Genomic DNA, 27,898 nt, shown 5'->3' on the forward strand with positions numbered 1-27,898 from the left:
CTCATCGACACAGTTAAACATAATGGTCATCAATATTCAAATTTTCGTTATGTTTTAGTCGACATTCAAGATTAAAAAAAAATGTCATTAAATTTTAAAAATATTCATCAAGATTAAGAAAATACTCTTTTAACTTAAAGAATATTCTTCAACCATCAACTACATTGTTGACAAGAAATTATATTGGATTTTGGTCATTTTTTAGTAGAAGTAATTGGTTTTATTGCATTTTTAATTCAAACACTCCTTTAATGCAGGGCTTGTGGTTTAGACTTATAATTGCACTTACCAAATTAAATTAACCTTAATTTGGTCTTAGAAATAAGATCTCGATGCAAGGAAACTAGGTGAGTCATCTTCATCATATATGATATTTGTTTCATCAGCCACGTCGTCAGTCTCAAATAAGACATTTCAACGGTCCAACACCAAGCTTCATCCCTAGTAGCCATTATTAGTGCCATGTTCACTATTATTTACTATGGTAAGTTTGGGTGCCATTTAGAATGCACAAATACAAGATTTGTGCACCATGCACAATTTTTCCATGGAAGGACAGCTGGCGGTAATTTACCTGCTGGAATATTTTAATCAAAAATATTATATTGTATAATATTCCATTTATTGTTTCTGCTGCACACACCCCCTAAAAAACCACGACTTATTAGCAATTACTTGTATACCTCCCTTAATTATTACACCCTCAATTTTGGTTATTAGTTTTTTTCTTTCTGAAAACCTTGTAAAACATAATGTGTCCCTTGCCTCCATCTTTCTTTTGTATTTCCGATGGCTTGACTCTGCCGCCGTCTTTTCGCCACGCCGCCGCCGTCCTACAGGTTCATGTCGTCCAACATGTCTCAACCATTCTGAAAACCACCATTTTTCTCATTCCTATTTTTTCTCATTCCCTGCATTTTCGGATCGCAATGGAAACCACCGCCGCAATAACAACCACAACCACCAAAGGTGTCGGTGGAATAAAAGGCGGCAAAGGGAAGAAAGCCGTTTCAAAGTCCTCCAAAGTCGGTCTTCAATTCCCCATTGGTCGTATCGCGAGGTTCATGAAGAAAGGACACTATTCTCAGCGTATTGGCACTGGTGCTCCGATCTACCTCGCCGAGGTTCTTGAATTGGCTGGGAATGTTGCAAGAGATAACAAGAAGAACATAATTAACCCCCCTAGACACGTGTGTCTTGCTGCGAGGAACGTTGATGAATTAGGAAAATTGCTTCAAGGTGTGGCAATTGCTAGTGGTGGAGTTTTGCCAAATATTAACCCTGTGTTGTTGCCAAAGAAAAATGGTTCTGCTGCTACTGAGAAATCTACTAAGTCCCCTAAGAAATAGATTTTTCAATTGTATAATCTTACTTTTAATGTAATTTGTTTTTCATTTTCATTTAGACCTAACTATTTCGTTGGAAGAAAAATATAGTGGTTGGTTAAATATGAATGAAGTTATGTTATTTTCTAGACATTTTTCTCTCAAAAAAAAAAAACATTATGAAAAATACTCATTCTCATATAATATTCATATAAATAAATATCATCATTAAACTACAAATGAGTTTTCATGTTCTTATGTCGTGGTCATCAAATTCATATTTGCTTGCATCCTAATTTTTGAATTCATGTTTCAAAATGGTTATCGAAAAACCTTTTAGTAGCTATATTATTTTCGCTTGTGTGAATAATTTAATTATCAAATTTCAACTTTCCTTTCAATTCCAATAAAAACTATGCAAAAATCGCTGAATTTCATTGTGATAATACTAAACCCGATCAGGTCATATATCGGGTCAGTAAACCCCGTTTCAGACCATCAGGTAAAGAAGACGACTTTTTTTTTTATAAAGGGTAAAGAAGAGTATAATTCATGAATAAATAAACAATATAAATTAAAGCCAAATAAACTTGAGCGTGTAGCTCCCAAGGTTAAAATATATTTTGCATTTTTGTAAGGTGTGTCATTTACATCCTACCAAGTGAAATATAAACAAATAAGTTATAGCATAATGAGTATATAGTAACCGGTGGAAATAGCATGATAATAGATTAAATATGTATATTTAAAAACAATGATAACAAACTGATAATATCATAGTCAATCATCGTCCTTCTAAACTTTTGACATTGCACAGGTTCTTGACTTGAAAGACTATAAGACCATCTACAATGGTTAAACACAATAATACCATTCAACACCCACTTTTTCAATTCCCAACACTCCACATCATTTTCTCTCTCTTCATTCAACACTCATTCAATTTTTACCTCTCCAATGGTTTTTTCATTCAACACCCTACCCCACCACCTTTTATTTCTTATTATTTATTTAATTTTATATTTTTGTTTTTATAATTACATAAAATTAAAATTATCGATTATAATTAAATTAAAATAAAGATACACTTAATTTTTTTTTGTTTCTAAAAACAAAATTTATTTAAATAATTTATTTATATTTTCTTAACTTAAAATGCAATACAACAAACTAAGCACGCAACACACAAATAGCTTAAAATGCAAGACAACAAACAAGCACACAACACACAAGTAATTTATTTAGTACGATACAAATCATCTTCAATCATGAAACATTCCAAACTTTGTCCATATGTGCTTCACTAGATCTGCTTGCAATTCGTGATGAACATTTGGATCACGCAACTCGGATCTAGCACGCACATGATTTGCAAAAGTGGGTAACACCTCGGTCGAGTATGGTTGCTGTGTACTAGATCCACTTCCCTCAGATTGCTCAAAATCGGTCCAACGTTGAGCATATGTATCTCGTTCATCCTCAACAATCATATTATGTAATATGATGCATGACCTCATGATTATACCCAAATCAGCTATGTCCCACAAGCGAGCTGGTTCACGGATGATTTTAAATCGAGCTTGAAGCACACCAAAAGCACGTTCGATGTCCTTCCGACAGCTCTCTTGATGTTTTGCAAATAACTTATCGGGTTCACTTTGAGGAAGCCTAATTGATTTGACGAAAGTTGGGTAAGAAGGGTAGATACCATCAGCTAGATAGTATGTCATATTATAGGGACGTTGATTCACAAAGTAATTCACCCTTGGAGTCTTTCCCTGTTCCACATCATCGAACACTGGTGACCGGTCTAGAACGTTTATATCGTTCAACGTTCCCGGACATCCAAAAAAGGCATGCCAGATCCATAGATCATGAGATGCAACTGCTTCAAGAATAACTGTGGTGGTTCCCTTATCCCCCCTGATGAATTGACCTTCCCATGCTTTAGGACAATTTTTCCACTCCCAGTGCATGCAGTCAATACTCCCGATCATCCCTGGGAACCCTCGCATTTCACTAACATGTAGTATTCTTTGAAGGTCATCTTGGGTTGGTGCTCTCAGATACACTTGCTCATACAGTCGTATGATTCCTTTACAGAATCTACGTAAGCACTCCAATGCTGTAGTACCTCCTATTTTTATGTATTCATCTACCGCATCTGCTGCCACACCATATGCTAACATTCGCATTGCTGTGGTACATTTTGCTAACGGTGATATACCTTCTTTGTTGGCGGCATCAACTCGCTGGGTGAAGTAGTTATCACTACTTGAAAGGTCTCCAACGATTCGAAGGAAGACATGTTTTTGCATCCGGTACCGACGACGAAACATTGCATCGTCATATGTAGGCTCATTGGCAAAGTAGTCGTCAATGAGTCTTTGGTTTGCCCCTGCATGATCTCTCTTTAAATATTTTCTACTACGAGATCCACTACCTTCCTCTATTTGTTTTCGACGCTGAATAAATCGGTTGACTATATACGTGTCTTCAGCATCACGTTTTTGGAAGTAGGCTTCCAAATCAAAAGGATCCATTGATAGGTTTTTTGGAAGAAGATATGAATGAGATTTGTGAAATTGAAAGTAGATTTTAATGAGACTTGTGAAATTGAAAGTAGATATGAGTCCCTATATATAAGTACATTGTGTGGTGGACATTGACGGATTTGAAATAAGTTATAGTAGGTGAAATAATGGGCACACAGTGGACATAATTATTAAAGCAAATAAGTCACGGGGACTAGACAACACTGACAATTATTAAAGTAAACATTGGGGACTAGACAACACTCTGATAATTATTAAAGCAAACACTACGGACTAGACAACACTGACAAATAATGGGCACACAGTGGACATAATTATTAAAGCAAATAAGTCACGGGGACTAGACAACACTGACAATTATTAAAGTAAACATTGGGGACTAGACAACACTCTGATAATTATTAAAGCAAACACTACGGACTAGACAACACTGACAAATAATGGGCACACAGTGGACATAATTATTAAAGCAAATAAGTCACGGGGACTAGACAACACTGACAATTATTAAAGTAAACATTGGGGACTAGACAACACTCTGATAATTATTAAAGCAAACACTACGGACTAGACAACACTGACAAATATTAAAGCAAACAGTCGGGACTAGACAACACTGATAATGTTGACTGAATACAAACAAATATTTGATTAAAATTAATTTTCAAACAGCTCACGCTCCAAATTCTCCAACAGCTCCTTCTTCCGGTCATCGAGATGCTCTTCGTCCCTTAACTTTAGATACATTTTCATTTTTTTAGCTTGAGTCTTTTCTTGCAGCAACTTGTTTTTCTGTTTTTTCACCAAATTTAACTCTTTCAATTGTTCAATCTCTTGCTCTTTTAATTCTTTGAATTGAACCCATTCCTTTTCCACCTTCTCCAATGTCTCGCCCTTGCTTTTCATTTTACCTTTTTTTTTAGCTGCCTCCCTACCCATTGGACGAGCACTAGATCCTACAGAGTCCTCGTGAGATCTCTTAGATCCACTACTCCCTGACCCTACATTTCCTCCCATCTGACTACCATAACGTGGTTGATCACGGAGAGCGTGCCATTCTTCTTTCAAAGTAAATTGAATATTCTTCCCACCTGCAAACAATTCCTGCGCTTTTGTCAAAATATCATCTTCCGACCAACCGCTTCCTTGCATACGCTTAGCGCTTTCATAAGCACCAATCCATTTATTTATTATTTTGCTCATATAATTAAAACGGTTTCGGCAGGCAACTAGATCGCGGGGAGAATCGAATGAGCAATACTCATTACAATACTCAGCAATTTTACCCCAATATGTTTCTCCTCTCTGGTTTCTCCCGACAACACTGCTTGTTCCATATTTAATCCATGCACTTATTAGAACCAAATTTTGTTGAGTGTTCCATGCTGGTTCCTTACTTCTCTTGCTCTTAGGAGTTGAATCTTCTGGAGTGACTTCATCAGAAACTGCCATGCCACCAGGAGTTATTTGTGTTGAAAATTCAGGATATTGGGTTGCATCAACACTAGGAAAATTTTCGTTCCCCATTGGCATATAACCATTAAACGGGGGTGTTTGAGATGGATATCTCATCATAGATCCATGATATGGATGAAAGTTTGGAACAGAGGATGACTGGTTGAAATTTGGTGAAAAACCAAAATTAGGTACGTTTTGATGTATGTTTTGAGGACGTTGGTTATAAAATTGATTTGGATTTGGATAATTGTTGGGATTTTCGTAGTTATATGGGTAATTAGAAAAATTTTGGGTGTTGAAATGGTTATTATTGGGATCCATTTCACAAAAAATAAGATTAAAACTTCACTTAGTTTGCTAATAGAAAGATAATAATAAGATGAAGATAGTGAAAAACTTGATTTTTTTTTCTGTGTCCAAATCAAATGATCCAAGTCTCTATTTATAGAGGAAAAAAAATCATGAATTTTGGTATTTTTTTTTTTTTTTTAAAATTAATTTACAACGAAATAATTGAGGTCAAATTATTAAAATGATAAGAATCCGGACAGCCAATTAAAACGTGCCACGTGTCCTTATCTTTCAAAAAATCATTTTCTCTCTCCGCGCTCTGCACGCTCACGCGCCCTGTCGGCGCGTGTTGCACACGCGCCAGTTTTCAGCCAATTCCGTGCTGCCACGTGTCCTGCCCGGCTTTGTTCAATTGTGTTGAATTGGTTCACCTTCTCTCTCTTCTCTTCCCTCATTCAACAGCCTTTCAACACACCATTGGAGGGGAAATTGATGTTGAACCCATCATTAAACAAACCATTGCATATGGTCTAATGATTCATGTTGATAGTGATTTTCTTTTTTTTTGAATCAGCAAAATTTATTCTCATCAAGATTGTACTAAAAGCAGAACAACTCGCGGAAGAAACGAAAAAGGAATTAATACACCGGTGCCGTATATAGGCGGAACACCGAAAACACATAATGCAAACAACGAAACCCAAACACTACCCACATCCAACACTAATCCTGATGCAAATATATATGAAGGGGTTAAAAGCTAGCTGATGCAAAACTGTTATGGTAGCAGGCGCAACTCCAAACCCAGCCGAGCATTAACGTGCCTCAGGACCAGCTCCTAGCCCAAAGAAAAGGGCGCTGACAGCAACAAACAGCCTCACACCAGGAAAAAAAAAAAAAACAGCCTATGCCAACTGATTAGAACAACATCCTAAATTGTTTAAGTTGACATTTTGATCATGAAGTGACCAATAGACTACAATAACCAATTAGAACATGCTTCTTTCAATTTTTCTATGAAGCACATGTTGCCTCTTCCTTTACTGTCATCAATATGTAATAGAGATCAGTCAAATTTCGTGAAGTTCAGAAAAAACGAAAAAAAAAACTGCATAATTACTTTTTTGTCTCTATCTTCCTACTAGGATGTTAAATTAGTAGTGTTGCAGCATCCTTGAAAAATCTTGCCTTTGGATGTGGAGCAAGTGAAGTACTTTAATGAGCAATGCTGGTGTGAGTTAAAACTTGAGAAGCTAAAGATGTGATGATACCTACATATACAGAGATAAATTGAATATCAATGTTGTATATTTAAAATATAATTGTTAATTCCATTAAAATAAACAAAATCACATATGATACAAAATCATATAGTACCTCTTCCACTGTTAACATGGCAAAGCTTCTGAAAATTTTAAGAATTGAATTTCAAAATACTCGCAGCATTACAAAATCATTTTAACTTCCTTTCCTAAAAATACGAGTGGAAAAAATTGATATAACACCAACTTGATTTGACCACTAGAACAATATCAGTACCTAATAACACTGGTTAAATGATTGAAATCACACCCAAGCAACTAAACTTACACAATTACAAGCTTATGCAAGGCAACCTGAACAGTCCTCTCAGCTTCAAGAAGTGCTTCTTATTTGGATTTTGTAAGACGATCTAAAGCTCTGTTATCATCTTGAAGTTTAGCAATCTGCAAGAAACAAACCAGATAAAACAGTGACACATGAATCACATGTGACAAGCCAGCCTCAGTGCCCTTTAGTGCCCTTTAACCAGTACTTTTAGACAGAAACTACCCTTCAAAATAGAAAAATATAAGGCAATACATACCTCTTGCCGAGCAAGCTTGAGTTAAGCCTGGCTAGAATGGCTTCTATAGGAGGCATTTCATCATCCTTCTGAGCAGCATGGACTCTTCGAAGAGTGGCTTCAGCTAGAATGGCTTCTATAGGAAGTAGTTGTGATTTGAAGTAAGAAAACGAACGTTATAGAAACAATTCATATATCCATCATGCTAGCTGCTCAAGATAAGGGTAGCTATAACAAAATAATCATTCAGCCATTAATCTCAAATCTAACAAACTGAAGGAAATCAAAAAGCAAAGCCAATTTATATTAAGCTCCATCAAATCATTGTACCACATCAGAAAATAATCAAGTTTCATCCAACTCCCTCGCTCAAGTTAAAACAGATGATTCGGTAAATGCCGAGGCGAAGGCAGGTTAGCCACGTACTTAAATTGTTACAAGAGATACCATGTCATTGAAATAGCCAAAGTAAAATCTAAGGAATGTGATGAAAAAATAGCCACCTTGACTGATTGTATTTCTCCGGAGTAGCATCAAATGACCCTTCCCGTTTTGACATATACAAATCATATAAGATGAGGACACATTCTTTCGACTCAGCTGGTTTACATTCTTTCGATCAGCGATTGTGAAGATGTAGAAAGAGTGAAAGTCAAAAAGCGTGAAGCTCGACGTCAAATTGCAACGGCATGAAGCTCGACGGTGTGAAGCTCATAGTTGAAGGGAAAAAAACATTCAAATCAGAATTTTATCAACATTATACTGTGACCCTGAATCAACGTAGTATACATTTAGAAAATGAATTCATTTTTTTGTGGCACTTCACCTAATATAAATCACAAGGTATGAATAAAAATGAAACAAAAACTGAATTGAATCAACACAAAACTAAATTGAAGCAAAATTAGACTTACATTTGTTGTGATTGTAAGGCCCTTTTGAACACTTCACCTGAGATTTAAACAAAAAATATAGAGTTATGAAGTTATGAAATTAGATAAAAAAAAATAATAATAATAAAATTGATGTTAGAAAGCTCTTATCGTGAAAAAATTCAAGAAATAGCCAAAATAAAACATAATACAAGAACAACACTTCAAAAATCACATACAGTAGGCTCAAACTAACTCACAAATCACACATAATAGGTTCTTACTCAGTAAATCACACATGATAAGTACAAACTAACTAACAAATCACATGAACACAATACCTAAATCGATCACAAGTTCGAATCCAAAGCTGAAATAAAATAAAAAAATTATAAATCAGAGTTCGACCCAACCTTAAATCTCATTGAAAAATATAAACTTTCAGAAGCAACATGAACGAAGAGTAATAAACGAGATAGTTCATTACCACTTTCTGGGTTCAATTGAATCTTAGGGCTTCAAATTATTTTAAGGATTTCTAAGTTCAGTCTATGGGTTTGAAGAGTTCAATGGGTACTGGGTTCCATTGATTTAGACGGGAGAGAGGGTGAGTGAGTTGTTGAGTGTGAGAGTTTGACGGGTTCTGGTGAGATGACGACGATTTCAACGAGTTCTGGTTCTACGGATTGGGTTCGATGGAGTTTGGTGAGAGAAGAGCGTTTCAGTTTTCCGGAAATAGGGAAATGAATTGTGAAAGAGAATGGGAGGGAGAGAAAGAAAAGAGGAAAGGGAGTTGTGTTTTGTTGATTTGTGAGAAAAGAGAGGGTAAAAAAATGGGAGGGAGACTGAAAAAAAGAGCGCGTTGATAATTTTTGGGAAGAGGGAAACGAAAATGTGAAAATTATAGGGGGAAAATGTGAATTTTTTTATTTTTTTTTTACAATCATTTTGAAGTCTTCTCTCTTAATAAATTTTAAATTTAATTTAAAAATTAAATAAAATAATTAAATATTAAAATAGAGCATTACAGTTAACATGGAATCCACTGAAAGATTCTTCGACATAAACTACTTCCAAAATTTTAAAACGGGTGATCAAACTCACAACTCTTACCCTATCTGAAAGAATCGTGTAGTCAAAGTAGTTGGATGAATGTTCAACGACTGATCAAAATCTTTATCGACTAATCAAGCTTACAACTCTCACCCAGATGACAAGATTATTCGACCTAAACTACTTACAAGATGTCAGAACGATCGATAAAACTCACAATGCTTACCCTAACTAAAATAATCTTGCAGTCAAAGTACTTTGATGGATGTTCAGCGACTAGTAACAATTTTAATCGACTAATCAATCTTACAACTCTCACCCTAATGACAGTATTCTTCGACCTAGACTACTTCTAAGATGTCAGAACCACTGATCAATCTTACAACTCTTACCCTAACTGAAAGAAACATGGAGTCAGAGTACTTGGATGAACGTTCAACGACTAATCAAACTCTTGTTATCGACTAACCAAGCTTACAACTATCACCCAAATCACAACTCTCACCCTAATGACGAGATTCTTTGACCTAGCCTAATTCAAAGATTTCAAAACGACTGATCAAACTCATAACTCTTACCCTAACTGAAAGAATCTTGTAGTCAAAGTACTTGAATGAATGTTCAACGACTAATCAAACTCTCTATCGACTAATCAAGCGTACAACTCTCACCCTAATGGCAAGATTCTTTAACCTAACTTACTTCAAAGATTTCAAAACGACTGTTCAAACTTACAACTCTTACCCTAACTGAAAGAATCTTGTAGTCAAAGTACTTGAATGAATGTTCGACGACTAATCAAACTCTCTATTGACTAATCAAGCTTACAACTTTCACCCTAATGACAAGATTCTTCGACCTAAACTACTTACAAGATGTCAGAACGATCGATTAAACTCACAACGCTTACCCTAACTGAAAGAATCCTGCAGTTAAAGTACTTTGATTAATGTTCAATGACTAATAACAATTTTAATCGACTAATCAATCTTACAACTCTCACCCTAATGACAGTATTCTTCGACCTAGACTGCTTCTAAGATGTCGGAACCACTGATCAAACTCACATCTCATTCCCTAACTGAAAGAATCTTGGAGTCAAAGTACTTGGATGAACGTTCAATGACTAATCAAACTTTTTATTGACTAATTAAGCTTACAACTCTCACCCTAATGACAAGATTCTTTGACCTAACTTACTTCAAAGATTTCGAAACGACTGATCAAACTCAAAACTCTTACCCAACTGAAAGAATCCTAGAGACAGAGTACTTGGATGAACGATCACTTACTAATCAAACTCTCGTTATCGACTAACCAAGCTTACACCTCTGACCCTAACGACAACTCTCACCCTAATGACAAGTTTATTAGACCTAACATACTGCAAAGATTTCAAAACGACTCATCAAACTCACAACTCTTACCTTAATTGGAAGAATCTTGAAGTCAAAGTACTTGGACGAATGTTCAATGACTAATCAAACTCTTTAACGACTAATCAAGCCTGTAACTCTAACCCTAACGACAATAGTGTTCGACTTAAACTGCTATAATAGTTAGATCAAGAGGTCACAACGACTAATCAAACCCACAACTCCTACCCTAACAACAAGAATCTTATACGGAAAGTACTCGGATAAATGTTAATTGATTAATCAAGATATTCACTACGTGGTTTGTATTTAATTAATTTTATCATTATTATTAAAACTAATTTATAAATTCAATATAAATAACAAATTACAACTATTTTTTAAACACATTGAAATGAAAATAACATAATAATACATTAATTAAATAAACTTAAGAATAAAAAATGCAAAAACAAATTCTTAAAAATACAAACTTGGCTAACGAATAAATATTTTGCGTATTTTAATGTTCATTTACCTTAACCCATTCAACAATTATGTACACATTTCGATCACCAAAATAAGCAAAACCAAAAATTTAGATTTATTCAATAAATTATCTATGCGGTCTTTAATATACATCACACACACTATTTATAATAGTGACCGAACAATCTATCTATTACCCAACTATTACACCCAATTTGTTCTTATTCTTAATTTTCGAAATAAAAAATAAATTCCAATTACAAACATTTACATTACTTCTACTAAAATTTTCATCATTTTCGAACTTCCCATTTAAGTAAAAAATATCTAATTGCAGAAATTATATTTTCGTTTTCGGCGGAATTACAACAAAGTTTAGTGATATTAAGTGACATTAACCATTTGTAAATGGGATTACAACAATGTTTAGTTATAATAATAGCAATTTTGATTTTTTCCAGTGATATTAATAGCAATTTTCGTATTGGGCTAATACAGACAAAAATTATATTCAGCCCATAGTCACTTAGTTCTAAAACAAGGGCCCAAGTCCAATACACAAGTGACCAAAAAACAGCAATTAAATATTATCATTTATTCTAAAGGTGGGACCGCGTGTACTGTTCACGCAGAAGCATTCAGCAGGTCACCCATGCCTTTCTCTCTCCAAATCTTAACCGTTGGCATTAAAATAATAATAAATGAACGGTTCAGATTTAAGTTAGGAACAATTTTGCACAATTTGTGCATGGTGCACAAATTTTGTATTTGTGCATACCAAACTCCACCGTAAGTTTGTACTCGCTATACAGCTATCATAGTAAGTTTTTTACTTCACTATAGTTGTTTTTTATAAATCATCATCAACTTAACCTTTAATGCTATTGATGAAATACTCAATGATTTGGAGAGAAACCAGAACCTCTCCAAATTTTAAAAGTCATAGGTTGTTCCGATAAGAAACCACATATACTATTATGGGATGGTCAAAATGGGTTTATATTGATGCGATACGGTTGCACAACTTTGTATAGCGGAGACAAGTAATGCATAATTGTCCTTTTTATTTTTACATCACATGCTTATTAGTAATCTTTTATTTTTGTTAATAGAGTTATCGTTGTTATGGATATGAATATGGTCAAGGCTAGGGATGGAAAAAAATCCGCACCCCTGGATATTCGCGGATAAAATTCACCACGGACACGGAGCGGATATTTTAATGGATATCCATGGATAAAATAAACGGATATTTTAACTATCCGCTAATTAATGGATACATATGAGGATTTAATGGTAACCGCATCCGCGGATATCCATATCCGCTATTAAACTGAGTAAATTACATAAATAACCTAATAACTTTCAACTTCCTAAGAGAAAACCCTCGGTATTGCGAGTGCTACTAGTTAAGTAGTTATTATGCTCCTTTAAAGGAAGTGGAAATGGTTGGAATTGTTGACGCAAGAAGCTTTGTTTTTGTTGAATATGATGAGTTTTACTTAAGCTTTTGTTAAATCAGTACTTTAAGGGCACACATTAGCATTTTACTTAATTTTATTAAATGTAAAAGACTTTATTTATGTTTTTGTTAAGTCAATGATCTTTGTTGTTATTGTAATGTATGAATATTTTGTTTTGCTAAAAAGAAAATGCATGTGATGACCTTTGTTTCTAAATTTTAGCTAAAAAATATAAACAAATTTTTTTATTTTTTTTTATAAATGTTATCAATGGATATATGTATATAAATCTACAGATACCTCAAAATCCGCGGATTACCTGCTAAACGGATATCCGCACGGATATTGATAGAGTACGGATTTCATATTTTTTTAACGGAACGGATGAGGATATTACACTATCCGCATCCTTGGATATCCATTTACATCATAGGATATCTGACTATTCTTTTCCTACGATTGAAGATTGGTATGAAGGAGGTGTTGGGATGAGGAGCTGGCGCTCTAGTTTGCCTTATTTTTTGGGGGTGAGTATTACTTGTACTTCATCTGATTAGTACCATTTGTACATATTTCATCCTCTATTATTAAAATGTCTAAAGAAAGTTGTGTGTTGTGTATCATCGAAATCTTCTTAAGTTTTATTTCTACATATTTGTTTGCTTGACGCCTGAAATTTCATTTTAAGATTTATACATAAAGGATCATATTTTAGCTTGAATGCTTGGTGATCAAATACTCGTAAGTGTGTGGGATATATTGAAAAAAGGAAATTTATTTGTGTGTTAAGGAGGGGCACATGGACATTTACAGGAAAGTGCATCAAATGTTAGCAAATGCTACGTCACAAACCATAACTTAGAATTTTATTTATTTTTTTAAAGAGCACATTATTTTTATCATAATTTTTATGAATTTTTATGGTTGTACATAGGTTGATTGTTTGCATAGGATTAAGGGTATCCTTTTAAATTGCCGAGCTTCTGGATAAGATTTAATTGAATTGCAAGTAAATTACATACCAATTTAAGGTTTCTACTTCTTCCTCTCCCTCTTCACACAATGTTGTGTTAAAACAACAATTTTCAATTACTTATATTATAGAGTTTTAGTTATGGTGAAGTAAAAAAAATTACTATGGTAGTTGTATATAGTGAATTCGGCGGTAGTAAAAATTAACCATGGTAATTAATAATAGTGAGTATGGCTGGCAGTAATAATGGCTATAGTACTAATTCTACTCAATCCTAGCTAGTAGTAGTAATAGTTGTATTCTTTTTGAAACTTGAAGTTGAACGTGGCTGATGCAAGAAGTTCTATAAACCCTAAGGTGAAAGCACATAACAGAGGACTAGTAGGTAGCCATACTATATAAGAAAAAAAAATTACTAGTATAATACTACTAATAGTGACATCAATTAAAATCTTATACTCCCTCCGTCCCTAAATAAATGACTCAGTTGACAATATACATAATTGACTTGACATACTTTGACCATACTTTTATACTAAGTCACAAAGATAAATAATATCATGTAAGATGTTGTTGGATTCGTCTCGATGAATATTTTTAAAATATTAAATTTTTATAATTTTTTTTAGTAGAGAATTGAAGATATCAAAGATAAAACATATGCATTGGTATGTGTGTCAGAGTCAACTAGGTCATTTATTTAGGGACGGAGGGAGTACCAATCAACTTACACATATATAGTTAATGTGGTCAACATGTATCTTAGACTGAGACTCAATGATTTTTGCTATATTGTTTTATGTCATCACTTCTTGGTCCAATAATTTATTTTGAGTCAATAAAAAAGCAGCTATATTGAACCTTGTTAAACACATTTTTTTTCTAGTGAAACTCATGGTACTTAATTCTAATATCTTAGTCTACCAGGAAATTTTGTTCATAATTGAGTCAAGGCTGCACCTATGGTGGAACACCCTCATAGGTGGTCCACAAAAACCACATTTTTTGTAACTCTAACTAACCATTTGTTTATACATGAAATCGGAATCATAGTAGTTAATGATGATGATACTCATAGTTAAACTGGTTCTTTTCTTAGCATAGTTATTTTACCATAAATCAATGAAGATTGCTTTTTAGGCCCCCCCAATATCTCTTTAGGCCCCCTAAAAATACAAAAATAACCTTTATAATACATTCGGTAGTTACATACCGATAGTGCATTTTAAATTTTCACATTTTACACCTTCGGTATGTACATACCGGAGGCACATTTACAAATTTTCACGTTTATCGCATTCGGTAGTTATGTTCTGGAGGAACATTCATTTTGCGATTTCTCAATTACACCTCCGGTATATATATACCGTACTCCACCCACGTTGTTCCATACCTTGCGTTTTTTAAGAGTTATTTTCTAAGCTTCAATATTGTTCCATACCTTGCGTTTTTTGGCCAATTTTTGTTGTGTTTTCATCACAATTAATAGAACAAATGGCGTCAATCTTTACTCAATTGCAATCATTTAGAAGGTAAACCTTGCTTCTTCCTCTCTCGTATTGTTTCTGCATAATTTTTTTAGAGTTCTGTCATATTCAATGAAAAGTTTGATCCTTTTATTTCTGTAAATTTTATGCACCCTACCAAAAGTTTGTGAATTTTCCAACATAGCAGAACATGTACATTTAAATAACATAATGCGATAAACGCGAAAATTTGTAAATGTGCCTCTGGTATGTACATACCGAAGGTGTAAAATGTGAAAATTTAAAATGCACTACCGGTATGTAACTACCGGATGTATTATAAAGGTTATTTTTGTATTTTTAGGGGGCCTAAAGAGATATTGGGGGGGTCTAAAAAGCAATCTTCTAAATCAATTCCCTTCTATTCTATCGTATTTTGTCAATTTCTTATCCTTGTACAATTCCTTTCTATTTGGTTCACAAGTAGAAGTTGATCTCGAAGAATTATAAATAAAACAATGCAGTCTTGCATAGCTCGTGGGCACATTTATGGTTTTAAATCCTTCGTAAGATCTAAAAACGGGCATAACCGTGGAAAAACTAATCATATGAAATCGTAAAATTGCGGACAAAATTGCGGGTTTTTACACAATTTTGAAGGATGAGTGATTTTTTTGGATCCGGGTCAATTTTGACATGATTTATCCATTGATCCAGTTTTTACTGTTGATTGGATTTTTCATTCTTTCACTACACCTCTTCACCATGCGATTCCATTCAAAATGAACCAAACCTAACTAGATTTTTTCCTCCCATTTCATCTTCAATCCATCATCTTTTCCACTTCGTCTTCATCCAGATTGCCTCTTCGTTTCAATTTCGTGGTTTTCGCCAAGATCATTTTATGTTGTCGGTCTTCTTCCTTCATCAAGCATCTAGGGTTTGCCTTTAAATATTTTTTGCACTTGAAACTTTGAGTCATTTATGACTATATGCAATTTATAACATATATTTAGCATTATTATTGTTTATGATTTTGATTGTAATTTTACAATTTCGATTTTACTATCCCATTTAGATCCGAAGTAAAATCTCAATTTTGATAATCTTGTGTGGACAAACAAATGAGAAGGTAAAATCTCAATTCATGTCAAGATCTTATCTCAATTGTCTAGTGTCCCTCTCCTTCTTTACATTAGTTTATCTACTCGTGTTTGGGATTTGAACTTTTTCTAGTGGGTTGCATTTTTTCTTGGGACGCATTGTAATATGTACCTTACAACTTTTATGCAAAAACTGAATCTCTATTTTGTTTGTAGTTGCGTGTGAATTAGTTTCTGTAAGTGCTGTGCAAATTATCCTTTGGGTGTGTTAAGAATTAATCCATAACCGCCATATCACAAGTTAGTTAGAGAGTTTGTTGCAAATTGTTTGTTAGTTAGTTACTTTTGTGTAGATGACTTTTTCTACAAGCAATTGTGTAACACCTATAAATAAAGCCATGTAATGTGAATATTCAACTACTCAATGAAAATCATATTACAAGCTAATCATCTATACTCTATTCTCTTTCTCAGTTTTAGTTTTGTTTATTATTTCTCATCTTGCATTGATTAGAATATTCATAAAAGTGTTCATGCTGCATTTAAGATCAATAAGTGTGATCTAACATAACCCATTTGGGTTGGGCCTAGTTGTATTGGCCTGGGATTTGGGAGTGTGCTCATCCTTAAGATTTAAGTTCGATTCTTTCTGGTGCCAATTTAGATGGGCTAATTTAGCTTCTTAAAAACAAAAGTGTGATCTAACAGGTGAATTTTCAATTAATTAAATAAAATGTCAGAAGAAACTTGCTAATGGAGATGTTACCGCCAAGATCAAGAAGAAGAATGTGGAGCTTGAGATTTGTCAAAAAAAAATGTGGAACTTGAGATCAAATCTATCTTTTTTAGGTAAAAAAAAAAAAAAAAAAAAAGAGGGCCTTGCATGTATTTCGAATGGATTTTCAAACCCTTTGTATTTATTTATAATTTGTGGTTAAATATTCTTTGTACTTTTTTTTACTATTATCTAATAAATTTTAAAGTTAAAAAAAAAAAATACACATTTGTTTTAAAGTGAGCGTCACTTAAAAAAATTAAAAAGAATACTTCTTTAATTTTCAAAAAGTAGAATGCGCAATTTCCAGAAAAAAATATTTTCTTTTATAATTTTTTAACAAGTGTCCTAACATTTCCCATTAATTAATAGGCTTAAACTCACTTTTTACCCCTTATGTTTGCAAAAGTTGCAATACCAAGTATGGTTGACTGGATCAAAATTGGGATTTTGCAAAATGGGGTAAACATGGAGGGTCCCTTTTGCCTTTTTTTTTAAAAGGGAGCTAAAATTGCAACTTTTGCAAACTTAAGGGTAAAAAGTGTGTTTAAACTAATTAATAATAATAGAAAATGCACTAAGGGTTAAGAAGGCTACTTTAAGAAAGGTGTCATGTCTTTGGACAATATTATTGCATTTGTTAACATGTGTATATAGAAAACTTACACTTATTTTGAGAAAAGGAGAGAGTATTCATGTAGAACTTGAAAGTAGCAATATGAGCAACAATGAAAGTGTGGTCGGTTGTTGCCAAGGTCTAAATAGGGTTTCTTGCTGCAGTGGTGAAAGTTTTCAGCAAAATAAAGTGTTTGATGAAAATAAAAAGAAGCGCAATATTCTCATAGCTAATCATCATCATTTCATAAAGAGAAAATAATCCTAAGTCGTCACATATTTACAAGCTTATATATATATATGTATTGGATCTTAATATTGATCTTCTTTAATATATCACTTGATAAATAGAGAGAAAATAACAATTGCCTCCTTAAAAACCTTACTATATATATTCAGATAAATATTATGGTGAAGGAAAAGAGTGCAATTATAAAACAAAAAAATATAACTAGCGGGCAAAAGGGTAGAAAAGATTCCAGATCCATAGAATCATATATTTGGACAGGAATCATATTAATAGGAGCAATGTACCAAATGAATCCATAAGGATCTTTAATTTTGAAAAAACGTTTACCATCACTCATTCTAGTACAACCACCTGCTACAGCTCGCTTAACAAATGTTTCTGGAGTGTTGTTGACATGTATCCAGGGCCGGCCCAAAGCAAGAGCATCCAGGCCCATGGGTCAGGGCCTCCAAATATATATATATATATATTTTTTTGACGGAACCAAATATATATATATATATATATATATATATATATATATATATATATATATATATATATATATATATATATATATATATATATATATATATATATATATTATATTTACAAGGCCTTCAAATATTAAATATACTCCCTCTGGTCTCAAATGTAAGAAACAAAAAAAAACACACACATTAAAAAAGTGGATTGACTACATTTAAGTCATTATAAAAGGTATTATTTTTTAATTTTACTCTTGTCTTGAAGTAGTAAAGACATTAATGAAGTGGTTTTAATGAGGGTAAACATGGAATAGTGGCATTTAATAGGTTCATTTTACTATACTTTTTCTTATATTTGAGACCATCAATTTTATTTTTTTGTTACTTACATTTGAGACCGGAGGAAGTATATTATTAGCGTATACTTTCTACGTAATTGTTACAATGGTTTAGCAGTAAACAGAAGTAAGTGTGGCTTTGCAGGTGTGGGTTCAACTCCCTGAATCCTCAATTTTATTATTTTTTTGCTTAATTTTTTTTTTTCCATCATAAGAAAAATAAGTGTTAAATTAGCAATAAAGCATAAGAGCATAAGGTATGCATGCGCCGAAATAACTTCACATTCCATAGAGTTCACGGAAGATTTTTTCAAATTTTTGATCAAAATTTTACTGAAGGTATTTTTTATTTTTTTTCATCAACGATACTTACATTCAATTTTTCAATATTCAAGGTTTTTTTTTATTCGATATTTTGTAAGGACTAAAAACAAATTCTGAATATTTATAAGGACCATTTATTTAATTAACTCTAGAGGTAGATTTTTTTCCTGATTTTTTATAGGCATGTTTACCTCACCTCTAATAATCTTTTGGTATGAGAACAGTTTGCAACGTCAGTTCCTCATACATGTACAAGTTTTGTTTTTCATTTTTCTTTTCCTAACGTGAAGTTTGATTTTCCTCAATTTAATGTTTGTTTATGAAAGAGACAAACACATGTGATAGGTTTGTAAGATTTGCTCGTGAGATTAAACTATTACGTGTGTTTATCTCGCTCATAAACAGACATTAAATAGAGAGGGTGTATTGCTAATATTTCTGAAGTCAATATAGCATGTTCATACAATTAGTGAAGAGTTGACTTATACAACTATAAAAACGTGAGTTTAACTCCTATCAACATCGTTTTTCGATCTTTGAGAACTTTTGATGGATTTTTAGGACCCAACTCACCTAAACATTATCTTATAAAAATAAATAGAATATAAATATTTATCAACAATAATTTAATACAAATTTCAATTAATATTGTAAAATATTTGATAACACATTTTCGATCCCAAGCCACACATTTTTTTTTTTATTAAAAAATACAAAAAAAAGTTTCTTATATTTATCTCCTATCTTTTATTATCATATTATCATATTGAACGGCCCTATCCTAACACACCTCATGTGGATTAATAGGTCAATCCGATTGTTTTCATTTTCATTTTTTGGTATATTAACTCATTTTAAATTTTATGATACTTTAAGATATTACTTTCACATTAAGTGAGGCGGCGTCTGTTTTAAGTTGCAAAGTGGGTAAGGTGCCGTTTTTGTACTTGGACATGCCTATCGGGGGAAATTCTCGGCGTTTAAGTTTTTGGGAACCAATTGTGAATCGCATAAAAGCTAGGTTGTCTAGTTGGAATAGTCGTTTTCTATCTTTTGGCGGCCGTCTGGTTTTGTTAAAGTCTGTTCTGACCTCTCTGCCTGTCTATGCGCTTTCCTTCTTCAAAGCTCCATCAGGTATAATCTCTTCCATTGATTCTTTATTTATTAATTTTTTTTTTTTTGGGGGGGGGGAGTGAGGACCATAGGAAAATATCTTGGATAGGTTGGCATGATGTGTGCCTTCACAGGGAGTTTGGAGGTGAGACGGTTGAAAGAATTTAATTTGGCTTTATTAGGAAAGTGGTGTTGGAGGATGCTAGTTGATAGGAGTGGTTTTTGGTATCGAGTCTTAGTCGCCCGTTATGGCGAAGTAGGTGGGAGGTTGGGGGCCGGAGTTGTTCTTCTTGGTGGAGGGAGGTAGGGCGAATTAGAGACGGGGGAGGTGATATAGGTGGAGGTTGGTTTGGGGAGTGTGTGTCTAAGAAGTTGGGGGATGGTTTAGACACTTTGTTTTGGTATGATAAGTGGTTAGGATCGGTTTCTTTTTGTGAGCGGTTTCCTAGGTTGTTCGATCTTTCTGAGAACAAATCCATTACGATGGCAGGCTTGTTTTCTCTTGGTGTAGAGCGGGGTGGGGAGGCGTGGAAGTGGAGGAGGAGGTTGTGGGCTTGGGAGGAGGAGGAGTTAGAGGAGTGTAGGGCTTTATTGACTGATGTTTCTTTGCAAGATTTTGTTTTGGTAAAAAATTAAATAAATAAAATATTTCTAATTTTCAGTAAATTTCTCTTTTAACAAATTGACATTTTTATTTTTATTTAAATAAAGGGTTAATTAAGTTTTTAATCCCCGTAAATATTTACAGTTTTGTTTTTAGTCCCTACAAAATATAATAACACTTTTTTAGTCTTTGTGACATTTTCCTTAAGCATTTTAGGGACCAAAAATGTTTGATGAAATTTTTTTACTGAAACTAAAAATGCCGATGAAAGATTTTATATCAAGATTTTCTAACATTGGATTCTCTTTCTCTAGATTAATCTACAAGACTCCAAAACTGTTTGCATGAAAATGGAAAAAAGAGAAAACATGTAGAAAGATGTTCACTTGCATACTCAAGAAGGAAACACAAGATTTGCATTGGAATTTCTAAGTGTATGTTTTAGGTAAAGTGATTTGCATATTCTTTCAAAGCTAAAGTGATTTATATTTAAATACCTAAAACCAACATGAAACTCTTAATAAATAAATAAATAAATACTAAGTTCTTAATGTGGGTAATGAAACTCTTGTCACAATACTTTCATTCCAGTAACATTAAAAAAAAGAAGCAAAGTGAAATATCTTCACAACAAAAGAAAGTGCCTTCTATACAAATTTACCTAACTAAAGTTATGTTTTTATTCCACTATTTGATGAGTGAAATTGATATTAAATATTTATCTTTGTATATTACTAGTAGAAAAATATGACCAAAATATGCTAGGTCAATAATAATGTAACATCATTGGTTAATGTACAGTTCTTGTTTAACTATGGTGTAACATCCAATTTGGCTAGTTGGTTCCACTATGAATTGTTCATGAAATGTACCCATTCTTTTACTAGAAATATCAATTCCAAGATCCTTAAAGTTTGGTAATCCCTCTACTTGAACACCATCTCCACATATGAGAAACTGATTACCAATTATGAAGGATCCTGAGACCCTTATTGCAACTCCGTCTTCACCGTGTGCTCGACATTGCAGCTTCTCAACCACATGCACCAACTTTTCCGGTGGCCAGTCACCGATTAATGTTGTTCGGATACTCGATAGAGTTGTAAAGATATTGTTAGGACCAATGTGCTGTTTCCCAGAGAAACTACAAAATATATACAAGAATAATGTTTAGCATGATCTAGAAGGCTTCAAAATTTCAGAAAAAAATGCTCATGGTCCATTCTTGATAGGTAAAACACTAACAATACACACTCTATCTGATACGCTCTTTTTACATGGATTAATTATAAAAAGTGTATTTTAAGAGAGATTTACTTTGAATGCACTGTCAGTGTAAAACTTTTTCATAAATGTGATTTGAAAGTAACATAACAAATTGACATCATAGTGTAATTTGATTGGATGCACATTTAAAAGTGTTGTGTTACTAGCATTTCTCTGAAGCATAATCTACTCGATTTGATGCATAGTAACTAACAAGTTTCTTGTGAGAGAATCATGTCTACTGTATATCATTCACAAAAAGAGTGCAAATGAAAAAAACAAATTCATGCAAAATTGAAACATACAAAAAAGTACACACCTGAAAATTGAGTTTTCGTTATAGAAGTTCCTTGTATGTTGCCACGAATCGTCAGGTCCGTCAAATAGTAAGTAATAATGTATTGTCAACATCTGCAGAGAAAATGGAAAGTAAAAACTGTTTCAGATTACACCTCGCTAAATTCTTGACACAAACTACTATCCTCATGTCAAAATATTATATCGTTATATCTACGTGACACAGATGAAGGAAATTTAGAGATGCTGACTAGTTGCTACTTACATCTGCCAAGTCTTTCATTCTTTGTGTAGGATCAAAAACACTGCGAACAAATCCAGGTAAATCTACCTTGGCAGTCTCGTACTTTGTAATGAAGGGGTGCAAAAGAAGCTGCAGTAGGGTAACATCAAATTAGCAAGTTCAGATCATCACGTTTTTTTTTTTCTGATAGTGTCTAAATGAAAGATTGACAAGTAAGGTGTATGTAATGCTGGAACCGACATATACAAAAGAATACATTATACTTTCTATCAGGGAAGAATGCAAATGAAAACAGAAAGTGAATTAAAAGGAAATAAATGCATGCACACAATATTTTGCGCTTAAGGTAGGGTGGAAGACAAAGTCAAGGTTGTCAAATTCGAGAGTTTAGATAAACTCATGGAACCAACACAGACTCAACTTGCAAGAGTTTGTCTAAACATTAAAATAGCCTATATATGACAACACATAAGTAACTAAACCAGATTCGAATAATATTGACCAAAAGTTTACATATTACGGCCAAACCAATGTAGAACTGTAAACTTGTAAATACTAGTAAAATCAACAGTTTACCAATTTTATCAGAGTTTACTTTAACTCGTAAACGTTTACCAAAAAGATAGCTTACATGTGAGTTAACTCATTTTTGTGACCTAAAATCATTGGTTCTAATCACATAAATATTTATGAATATGTTGTAGAAACTCGCATAACAAAGTAGTATTAGAGTGACTCCATTGGATGCATATGTAAAAATGGTTGGATGCGCGTTTAAAATGCAAAATCATAGTAACTGCTAAACACCATGCTGATATGATATCGAGCTTTTATCTCATTTCTCTCACCTGCTCTGCAGTTGGCCTATTATCTGGATCCTTCTGTAAGCAAGCATCAACAAAGGAGCAGAATTCAGGTGAAAATTTCTCTTTTGATGGTGATGGTGATGGATCATCAAGGATCTGCCATAAAAAGCCAGTAAAATTATTTGCAGACGGAAGTACGCTTGCACTCAGATTAATAGAATGCAGCCGTCACTCATCTGTATCAGATATTCAATCAATTTTTATATTGGCAAAGAACTCTGACATTATATGTGAATTTTTTTTTGTTAAAGTTGAGATTTGAGTACATTATAATTATATCCATTCCCACATTATTTCACATGGACGGTCTCATTTATCTTAAATTTATGAATGATATCCTTTATATATTTTATTTGTGACAAGAGAAAGACATGTATTGAAAAAAGTTCAGCATGGATGAATCAGCACAAACAAAAGGAAACAAGTAACGCGAAGAAAAATCGGCACACACCTGCAACATAAGATTGACAGGACCTTCATTAGCTGTATACGGGAATTCTCCAGTACCAGACTCGAGAAGCGCAAGACCAAGGCTCCAAATATCAGCCGGATAAGAATAACTTTCATTTCTAATTCGCTCGGGTGACATGTATGTAACAGTTCCAACGAATGTAGCACACTGAAAAAGTACACTATATATTAGTATTGTACTTGTGACCTATGTTGTGAAATAGAGGCCTACAGAACGTAGAATCTGAACAAATCGGTATTGATATGTGATATGCTATTTAGCACAAACTGTTGTCAAATAGCATATATAGCCGTGCTATAGCACTGCAACATAGCAGAATTTGAACAAACCACAGTTTTTCGCGACTCATGGTTCGCAATTGACAACACAGATGAACAAAGAATAAAGTTTACATTTGCAAACAATTCTGCGGAAGCAAAGCGTGACAACAACAAACTGTTACTGATTGAGTATATACTAACCATTGCAACTGAATTCTCTAAGCCAGCACTAATACCAAAATCGGTAATTTTTGGCTCCCCCTTGAGATTTACAAGTAAATTAGCAGGCTTTATGTCTCTGTGAACTAAATATCTGACTCCGTGCAGATAACTTAGACCCTTCAAAAAGATTAAAAAAAAATAAAAATAGTTAGTAGCATGTCTCAATTCACAATGTTTTCAATAATGAAAAGTAAGAATATATGTTCCATACACGTAGGAGCTTCTGAAACATGGACGATAAAATAGGTTCAGGTATCGTTCTATGCATTCGCAAAATATCTGCAAGTGATCCTCCATCCATGTACTCTAAAGCTATGCTTATCTGTCCAGAATCTGGAGTGTAAAATGCACCATGAAATTCTACAAGACCCTCATAACAAGGTGCTTCGCATAATGTCCTTATCTCAGTAAGGAGCTGCTGCCTTTTCTCCTAATTGCCACAAAAAATAAGACCATAAGACACCATGAAACTATTATGATTTGGTCTTCTTAAATGTTTGAGATTATTTACATGTTCTTTTATCCCTTTTTTTTTAAAAACTCGGTATCCGATCCAATAATCGACTAATCCGAGGGGACCAATCCCACCGCCCACTTGCGGGAGCCCCGTTTAAAGCCAGAGCAAGCTCTGTATGGACTTAGCCCACCGAAATTGGCACCAGAGGGAATCGAACCTGAGACCTCTGGAGGAGCAAACTCCAAGATCCCAAGTCAGCCACTAGGCCAAACCCAAATGGGTTTCTTTTATCCCTTAAAAGAAGATATTAATCATATCACCAACAGATTCAACAAATTAAAGTGTCTAGCAACTCCATAACTTCAAAACCGGTGTTGTCAATCATGGAGTGCTTAAAATACGGGTTTATTCAAATTTTTCTACGCTATAGCACCATTATAATCGCTATAGCCACTATTTGACAGCATTGTTCAAAACATAACATCAAGACTTGAGGTATCATACAACATCAAGAAAATACCACATATAAACAACCAGATAAGATAACATGTCTATTGCACACTACTGCTGCCTTAACGCCGATCATGAATAAGTTTACGACAGAGCAATAAGCAACAACAAGAAAAAACAGACATTTATATTAACAGAATTGAGAGAGAATTGGGATTGAAGAAAGCTAAGAGACATTTCTTATACATTCCAACAGAAACTAGGAATACAATACAAGGGGATTATTTATAGTTCTTTCTTTTATCCCTTAGAAGCAGACATTAATCACATATCACCAATAGAGTCACAAAACCAAAGTGTCTTGCAACTCCATAACTTCAAGAAAATAGTGGTTGGTTCAAATTTTGCTATGCTATAGACAGTACTATAGTGCCATTATAGCCGCTACTTAACACACTTTATGCTATTAGTGCCATTACTGAAAACATAACATCAAGACTAAAGAGGTATCACACAGCATCAAGAAAATACCACATGTAAACAGACAGAATCTGGTGAGAAACTAAGGTGCGGAAAAGGTAGTTATCAATAACTACCAGGGAGTTAAATAAAGGTTCGAAATTGCAAAGTGGGCTGCTATAATAACAGATTTTTATGTTGCCGAAACCGCAACGCAACCACAGTTGAGCCAATTTCAGCCACATTTGACAGTAATTTCCTGCGGTATCAAAGATAGTGATACGACCGTTACCGGCTTACCACAACCACTATTTAAAACCCTGATAACTACCCTATGGCTATGCTAACTTGCTAACTATGTTGGACCCTGATAACTACCCTACATAACTACCCTATAAATACAATAAACATCTATAGTTATACAACAACCAAACTTTATCCCACTAAGTGAGGTCACCTACATGGATCAAATTGCACCACAATGTTCTGTCATAAACCATATTTCGGTCCAATTCATTAATCTCGAAAGTTTTCCTAATAGTTTCTCTTAGGCTTAAATGCACTTTTGGCCCCCTATGTTTGCCATGGTAGCAATTTTGGCCCCCTATTAAAAAAAATCACTTTCTAGCCCCCTAACTTCACCCCCTTTTGCAACTCATAGACCCCCTCTGATTTTGACAGGGTCAAAACCCAAGTGGCCACTCAATGGACGCCACGTGGCATTTAACTACCTCCATCTGATCTACTTTCCTTTTTTTTTTTGGTAGTGGCCGGGGTTCGAACCCCGGACCTTGCATATATTATGCATTGTCGATACCAACTGAGCTAAGCTCACAAGGACATCTGATCTACTTCCCTTACTACATAATCTACAAGTCTTACATCTATATTTAATAAGTTATACCACGTGAAATTCAAATGGAAATTGTGAATTAAATCAAGAAATAGCATAAGAATACCTTCTCAAAGATATTGATCTTCTTCAAAGCAATAACCCTATGAGTTGGTATATGCATAGCTCTTTGAACAACACTACTAGCACCACTACCAATTGCTCCAAAAATTCTCATCTCATGAGAGCCACATCTATATGTTTTTTCATTATCATCACTTTCATCAACAGACCTTGAAGTTGAACACTTTTGTAATCCAAGTTCATTGATGTTATACACACCATATGATCTACTCAACAAATTCACCGTTCCACCATCTGAAAACTTCACAATTGAAATTGAATCAACAAAAAATAACCAAAATTCATATTAAACAACAAATTATTCAAAATTGTTTGATTATAAGAGAAAGAAATAAGTGATTACAGTGTAAGAATCATTAGGGTCAAAAGATGAAGTTGATGAGAAACCATTTTCAGCATCAAATAAAGGTGTAAGTTTTTTTCTCAATTCTTCTAAACCAGACATTGTTGAATCAAAATAGCTTAATGGGTTTCAGAAAATTAACAATTTTGATTGAAAATCAATGGAAAATGTAAAGAGGTAAGTTAATGTTACGTGTAAGGCATGTGCGGTTTTTTGTGTGTCGTTCGTTAATCGTGTCTGGTTTTTGTTTTTTCTTAAGTTTGTTTTTTCGTTGTTATATATTTAGACAATTTATTTTTTCCGTTAAAAAAGATAAAAATTTAGATTATATTTTTTTTTATATTATTGATAAATAGATAATTGTGGTTAGTTTCTTTTGTTATAATTTTAAAGTAATAAATATTTATATTTTAAAATCGTACACGAGTGTTCGTCTTTTCGCTAGTTAAAATAAAATAAGTATGTATTTATATTGTCCCAAAATGTATACTCTTATTTGAAAATAGATTATAGTAATTTGATATTCAATAAGGAGGTAAACAAAAATATACCAGGAATTGTTCTAAGGGGGTGTATTGGATCATGATTTTAAAAGACTTTTTTATCATAAAAAAAATCTTATGGTATTCAATCAATACTCTTTTCAATTTAAAAAAAAAAATGTGTTATTCAATCAAGATTCTTTGCATTTAAAAAAAGTCTTGTGGTATTCAATCAAGACTCTTAATCACTTAAAAAAAGTCTAGTGGTATTCTAAATCATTCAAATTTTTAATAAATCTGATTCTGATGGATTTTGTGGGATTTAGTGAAATTTTATCATGAAAACATGAAATTTCTTAGGATTGTTTTTTCTTTTAAAATTTTACTATC

General features: G+C 33.5%; 4 protein-coding genes and 1 long non-coding RNA gene across 17 annotated transcripts; 1 reads left to right on the forward strand and 4 right to left on the reverse strand.

The window, feature by feature from the left end:
* Positions 1 to 645: 645 nt before the first annotated feature.
* On the forward strand, positions 646 to 1,476 carry LOC11430251 (probable histone H2A.1). Its single transcript, XM_003618103.4, has one exon. It carries the CDS (start codon positions 753 to 755, stop codon positions 1,347 to 1,349), a length of 597 nt encoding a protein of 198 aa, XP_003618151.3. The 5' UTR covers positions 646 to 752; the 3' UTR covers positions 1,350 to 1,476.
* A 496-nt stretch (positions 1,477 to 1,972) lies between these two features.
* Positions 1,973 to 3,868, reverse strand: LOC112422654 (uncharacterized). The gene is made up of 2 exons (XM_024785977.1): positions 2,838 to 3,868; positions 1,973 to 1,979 (listed from the first exon to the last, which is right to left on the reverse strand). The coding sequence occupies exons 1-2, from the start codon at positions 3,866 to 3,868 to the stop codon at positions 1,973 to 1,975; spliced, it is 1,038 nt and encodes a 345-aa protein (XP_024641745.1).
* Positions 3,869 to 4,537: 669 nt separating this feature from the next.
* LOC112422655 (glutathione S-transferase T3) lies at positions 4,538 to 5,407 on the reverse strand. The gene is made up of 2 exons (XM_039835290.1): positions 4,757 to 5,407; positions 4,538 to 4,672 (listed from the first exon to the last, which is right to left on the reverse strand). Exons 1-2 carry the CDS (start codon positions 5,405 to 5,407, stop codon positions 4,538 to 4,540), a joined length of 786 nt encoding a protein of 261 aa, XP_039691224.1.
* An 817-nt stretch (positions 5,408 to 6,224) lies between these two features.
* LOC112422704 (uncharacterized) lies at positions 6,225 to 9,168 on the reverse strand. 12 transcript variants are annotated; one of them, XR_005642174.1, is made up of 7 exons: positions 8,814 to 9,165; positions 8,668 to 8,696; positions 7,958 to 8,405; positions 7,476 to 7,540; positions 7,220 to 7,335; positions 7,007 to 7,100; positions 6,225 to 6,900 (listed from the first exon to the last, which is right to left on the reverse strand). It is a non-coding gene; the product is annotated as an uncharacterized lncRNA (long non-coding RNA). The 12 variants fall into 12 exon arrangements; XR_005642177.1 differs by lacking the exon at positions 7,007 to 7,100 and having other exon boundaries at positions 6,225 to 6,487; positions 6,750 to 6,900; positions 8,814 to 9,159; XR_005642172.1 differs by lacking the exon at positions 7,007 to 7,100 and having other exon boundaries at positions 6,225 to 6,672; positions 6,750 to 6,900; positions 8,814 to 9,159.
* Positions 9,169 to 21,282: 12,114 nt separating this feature from the next.
* Positions 21,283 to 27,279, reverse strand: LOC11418727 (mitogen-activated protein kinase kinase 3). Of its 2 annotated transcripts, none has more exons than XM_003618106.4 (9): positions 27,027 to 27,279; positions 26,667 to 26,924; positions 24,553 to 24,771; positions 24,321 to 24,458; positions 23,839 to 24,006; positions 23,370 to 23,483; positions 22,543 to 22,650; positions 22,300 to 22,391; positions 21,283 to 21,858 (listed from the first exon to the last, which is right to left on the reverse strand). In XM_003618106.4, exons 1-9 carry the CDS (start codon positions 27,126 to 27,128, stop codon positions 21,498 to 21,500), a joined length of 1,560 nt encoding a protein of 519 aa, XP_003618154.1. In that variant the 5' UTR covers positions 27,129 to 27,279; the 3' UTR covers positions 21,283 to 21,497. The 2 variants fall into 2 exon arrangements, with proteins under 2 accessions (XP_003618154.1, XP_024641284.1); XM_024785516.2 differs by having other exon boundaries at positions 26,667 to 26,917; positions 27,027 to 27,262.
* Between the last annotated feature and the right edge of the window lie 619 nt (positions 27,280 to 27,898).

Source organism: Medicago truncatula, chromosome 6, assembly GCF_003473485.1.
Source record: "Medicago truncatula cultivar Jemalong A17 chromosome 6, MtrunA17r5.0-ANR, whole genome shotgun sequence".
Classification (NCBI taxonomy): Eukaryota; Viridiplantae; Streptophyta; class Magnoliopsida; order Fabales; family Fabaceae; genus Medicago; species Medicago truncatula.

Bases quoted from the DNA above. Each gene is read 5' to 3' on its own strand.
- LOC112422655 (XM_039835290.1), bottom strand. From the start codon at position 5,407: ATGGGGAACGAAAATTTTCCTAGTGTTGATGCAACCCAATATCCTGAA. The intron at 4,673-4,756 runs GTGGAAAAGGAA...GTGAAAAAACAG, and splicing joins AGGGCGAGACATTGGAGAAG to AAAAACAAGTTGCTGCAAGA.
- LOC11430251 (XM_003618103.4), top strand. From the start codon at position 753: ATGTGTCCCTTGCCTCCATCTTTCTTTTGTATTTCCGATGGCTTGACT.
- LOC112422654 (XM_024785977.1), bottom strand. From the start codon at position 3,868: ATGGATCCTTTTGATTTGGAAGCCTACTTCCAAAAACGTGATGCTGAA.
- LOC11418727 (XM_003618106.4), bottom strand. From the start codon at position 27,128: ATGTCTGGTTTAGAAGAATTGAGAAAAAAACTTACACCTTTATTTGAT. The intron at 26,925-27,026 runs GTAATCACTTAT...TCAATTGTGAAG, and splicing joins ACCCTAATGATTCTTACACT to TTTTCAGATGGTGGAACGGT. The intron at 21,859-22,299 runs GTGTGTACTTTT...TATATTTTGTAG, and splicing joins AACGAAAACTCAATTTTCAG to TTTCTCTGGGAAACAGCACA.